We start from the raw sequence: 4,582 nt of genomic DNA on the forward strand, positions 1-4,582 counted from the left end.
AGAGAGGGGTGTAGACAAGAAGAAGGGATTTCTAGTAAAGCAAGTAACCGCGAGGGGCGGTCAACGCCAATTGACCAGGGTGGGGAAGGGGTTAAAAAAAGTGGGGAGACTAATTAAAAATTTCGTTTTCCAAAATTTGCTGTAATTTTTAGTTTCGTTATTTTGTTCTTGTTTTTGTTTTTCTTTCCTTTTTTTTTACTGAAGTGGGGGAGAGAGAGAGAAACAAAAGGGAGAGAGAGAGAGGAGGAAAGGTGGGAGGTGTTATTTATTGGGGGTGACGGTGAGGCTGTGCAGGGCGTGTGTGTTGTTGGGGTGTGAGGGAGCCCTTCTCTCTCTCTGTGGATGTGAAAGAGAGCGATTTGGACTCTGAGAAATTGGTTGGTGATTCTCTTTTTGTTGGATATTGATTGTGTTGGGGGTGTAGGGATGCGGACGAGAAGGGGGTTGTGCTACCCAAGAGTAAGGTTGACAGGGGAAAGGATGGAGGAGAAGCGGAAGAGGGTGATTTGGTGTCAGGATTTCCGGCGTAAGCGCCGGAGAACGGAGTCGGAGGGCGACGGGCGGGAGGATTTCTTCGACCAACTTCCCGACGATCTCGTCCTCTGCATCCTCTCCAAGCTCAGCTCCCGAGCGTCGTCGCCGGGGGATTTCGTCAACGTTCTCGCAACGTAGGGACTCGATTGCTCGATAAAAATCTGATTTTTATTCAAATCCTCTATGGTTATATTAGCTCTCTTTTATTCGGATTCTTGTTGTGATTGTTGAGGGGTTTGGTGGGTATTGATTCACTTTTGTTCTTTCTTTGATTGGGTTGTTTCAGGTGTAAGAGATTGAACGGGTTGGGATTGCATCCGCTGCTGTTGGCGAAGGCTTCCCCTGGAGTTCTGTCTATCAAGGCGTCGAAATGGTCGGAATCCGCGCACGGGTTCCTGAAGAGGTGCGCCGATGCGGGGAACGTTGAGGCGTGCTTCACTCTCGGCATGGTGAGTTTGTTTTTTTAGCACGTCAGAATTCCGACCCTCCTCAACCTCCTCTCAGTTTCTGTCTGTACCAGGGGCAGTCGTCTCCATTCCTCCATTGAAAAAGAACTTGGATGGGATTCTTGAAGCATCTCTCTTTCTCTGCTAGTCCATTGAAAGAACTAGAAAATTTAGATTTTCGACAATACCCATAAAGCATCTCTCTCTTTCTCTCTCTGCCAGTCCATTGAAAGAACCAGAAAATTTAGATTTTCGACAATACCCATACAACATCTCTCTCTGATTCTGACGATGGTGGTGCATTTGGGATGGACAGATACGGTTCTACTGCTTAGAGAATCGAGGGAGCGGCGCGTCACTCATGGCAAAGGCGGCGATCGCGGCGCACGCGCCGGCGCTCTACTCCCTGGCCGTGATCCAATTCAACGGAAGCGGCGGCACCAAGAACGACAAGGACCTCCGGGCGGGCGTCGCCCTCTGCGCCCGCGCGGCCTCCCTTGGCCACATCGACGCCCTGCGCGAGTTCGGCCACTGTCTCCAGGACGGCTACGGCGTCCGCCAGAACGTCGCCGAGGGCCGCCGCTTCCTCGTCCAGGCAAACGCCCGCGAGCTCACCTCCGTCCTCTCCGCCTGCTGCGCCGCAGGTGGCACCGGCGCCTCCCTCCCCCACCCCCACCACCACCAACTGCCCCGAGCCAGACGAGACCCTGCGAGGTTCCGGCCGTGGCTCGCGAGCCTCATCGAGAGCCGGTGGCAGTCGGCCGGGTGCCCGCTCCTGAGCGACTTCGGGTGCAACGTCCCGCCGCCCGAATCTCACCCCGCGAACCGGTTCCTCATGGAGTGGTTCGCCTTCCGGCCACCGGAGGGCGGCCTCCGGCTGTGCTCCCACGTGAGCTGCGGGAAGCCGGAGACGCGGAAGCACGAGTTCCGGCGGTGCTCCGTCTGCGGCAACGTGAACTACTGCTCGCGAGCGTGCCAGGCGCTCGATTGGAAGATACGGCACAAGCACGAGTGCGCGCCCATCGGGCCGTGGGACGAGCAGGAGGAAGAAGATGACGATGACGGCGAAGAAGAAGACGGCGAGGAGGAAGTGGAGGATGAAGAAGCAGTAGAGAGAGAAGAGGAAGAGGCAGGTGATGCAGGCTTGATGGAGGATGACCGTGCCATCGTACGGTAGACACAGAGAGAGAGGTGGGTGGCCACAAGGATTGTACAGTTTTTTCTTGTCCTTTTTTACTTCTTTTTTTTCATTTTCCCACTTTTTCTTTAAGTGTGACGGGAGATGTTCTTGTGTACCATAGGATAGAGGGTGAAAACTTGCAAAAAAGAAAGTTAATTTGTTTTTTTTTTTCCTTGGTTTTTTCCCTTCTCTTCCCTGTTTGCTCAAATGTAGTGATGTGGAAGGGGTATCGAGTAAATGTGATGTTTTGCTAGGAGGTCAGAGAGAATCCGATCCCATTTGGGCACACAGTTGGTGGGCTCATGTGCTGGTTGTCTTTGTTGGGTGCGAGGTGACTGTGCTGCAGTTTCTGCGGTGGCATTAGCTGGTGGTTTTGTTCAGATGTATACTTGTTCCATCAGGGCATTAATGAGATGACCGTTTGAAGAGAGAGAGAGAGAGAGAGATGTGATTCTTAAGGAATCTATAGGTATTTGGTTGGTGGAGAAGATAAAGAGATTGTGGGTGTTGGAAGAATCTGTAAAGTTTTTCATGGATTTAAAAGGTTTGTAGTCGCTACCCTAAGATATATACATAGAGAGAGAGACTTCTGCGGAATCTGCAGGTTTTTGGTTGATATGGAAGATAAAGAGATTGTGGGTGTCGGAATGTGCAAGTTTATGGTTGATCTAAAATGTTGAGTGAGAGAGAGAGATTCATGTGCATGTTCATTTGGTTATTGATGATCAAAGGGAGTCTTTAACACGTTTTGAATATTGGTGAAGCTGATTCATCTGTTGTAGGGCAACGAATTGTTGGATGTTTTCCCTGTTTGATCTTTGCCTTGAGGTTAAGAATTAAGAGCAAAGGTTGCTTACGGTTTGAGAAGATGAGGTAATTCAAAGGTGAAGCGGCATCCGAGGCTTCCCTTCACCTTTGGTCAAAAACAGACGGTAAACAGAGAAGCAAAGGTGAACTTGACTAAAAACTAAAAAGTTGGGAACGCTGGGGACACCGACAAACCCTTCTTCTGTTCCTTCAAAACACAGTCTGTCTGTGAGGGGGACAGGATGGCAATGAGTGCAATTGTTTTGAACGATGGGCAGCATATTGCAAGAAACAGTAAAAAAAAATCGTACCTTCCTGATAATCAATATCTCTTGTTCTCTTCTGTGTACGTCGTCTACGCTCTATGTCACGCCTCACTGTATGTACATACGGTCGACAAAGACATCAAGGACACGTTTGGAAGCTAGAAAGATGAAGTGATGAGTTTTCCTAAAAAAATACACTTTTTGATAAGAAAAATTCTTTCAGAGGAGGTAGAGGACAAGGAAAAAATCATTTTTTACACTCACCACCACCCACCATCACCACTACCCACCATCTCACCATCACCACCACCACCACCACCACCCTCTTCCTCTCTCATTTTTCACATTTCCCCACTCTGTTTTTCTCATGCTACACAAACAAATGAAAAACTTTCTTTTGGAAAACTTCTCAAATAAAATACTCTTGCAAAACTTTTTTTTTCCTATGACAGTTTCTCTCTTCCAAACCGTACCCCAAGTGTCTGTCCATCTGTCGCTCTTTTTTCATTAGTAGATCTTTTTGGGTGGGAATCTGTGATTTCTAACGAATATGGAGCTGCTTTTGGATTTTACCGCTTTTGTGTTTTATTGAAATGGGACCCTTCTCTCTTAGGGGTCTAAATGAGACCAACTGTGATAAAGACAGACGTAAATGTAATGTGATAGATTGATAGGTCTGTTTTGTATTGGTTGTGATATCTGTACCGTCCATTCATGGAATGGACGGTGGGGATGGAGTCGTGCTGGGGCACTCCAGATCTTAGTGGGACCTGCAGATCAAGGTGGGGGGGCTACTGCATCCACGTTCTTTGTATAGGCAATGGAGATAAGGTAGACCAAAGTTGTGGATATCTCTGCCAGTGAGAAGATTTTGGCATGAAGTTGTTTGTGTAGCTATTCCTAGAAATTCAAGGGACAAAGGTTGGTTCTCCTCACTTTTGCCATCCATTATAGAAATGGATGTAAGAGATTTAGCTACAAGATGTGTTTTATACAGCACCTGCGCACACACAGACACACGTGTGTGCGCCTGCGGCACACACATTAAAAAAAAATGGTAGGTCTTAACCAGTTCATCCACTAGAGCCATTTTGCTGCTTTCAAAAATTATTTCAAGAGTTTCCTGCTTAAACTGAACTTTAGAGATGCATTTTTAGGGACGGCAGTCGACCCGAGCGAGGGCGAGGGATAAGGTCTCCACTCTCGCCCCATCTCAAAATTTTGCCCTCCATCCCTGCACGGGTTTTGATTTTAACCTCTATCTTCTATTCATTCACTGGTTCGGCCAAGATGCCTACTTCCATGAAAATAATTTGTTCTTTTTCTTCTTCTTTTTCTCACCCTCTTTT

The 4,582-nt window shown here is 48.0% G+C and overlaps 1 protein-coding gene across 1 annotated transcript; it reads left to right on the top strand.

Annotated features, from left to right (window-relative positions):
• The first annotated feature begins 292 nt into the window (after positions 1 to 292).
• Positions 293 to 2,336, top strand: LOC149851399 (F-box protein At1g67340-like). Its single transcript, XM_090014927.1, has 3 exons — positions 293 to 668; positions 821 to 983; positions 1,297 to 2,336. The coding sequence occupies exons 1-3, from the start codon at positions 427 to 429 to the stop codon at positions 2,155 to 2,157; spliced, it is 1,266 nt and encodes a 421-aa protein (XP_089871053.1). The 5' UTR covers positions 293 to 426; the 3' UTR covers positions 2,158 to 2,336.
• Positions 2,337 to 4,582: the final 2,246 nt, after the last annotated feature.

This window comes from Nuphar pumila, chromosome 1, assembly GCF_984573655.1.
Source record: "Nuphar pumila chromosome 1, dmNupPumi1.hap1.1, whole genome shotgun sequence".
In the NCBI taxonomy this organism is placed as follows: Eukaryota; Viridiplantae; Streptophyta; class Magnoliopsida; order Nymphaeales; family Nymphaeaceae; genus Nuphar; species Nuphar pumila.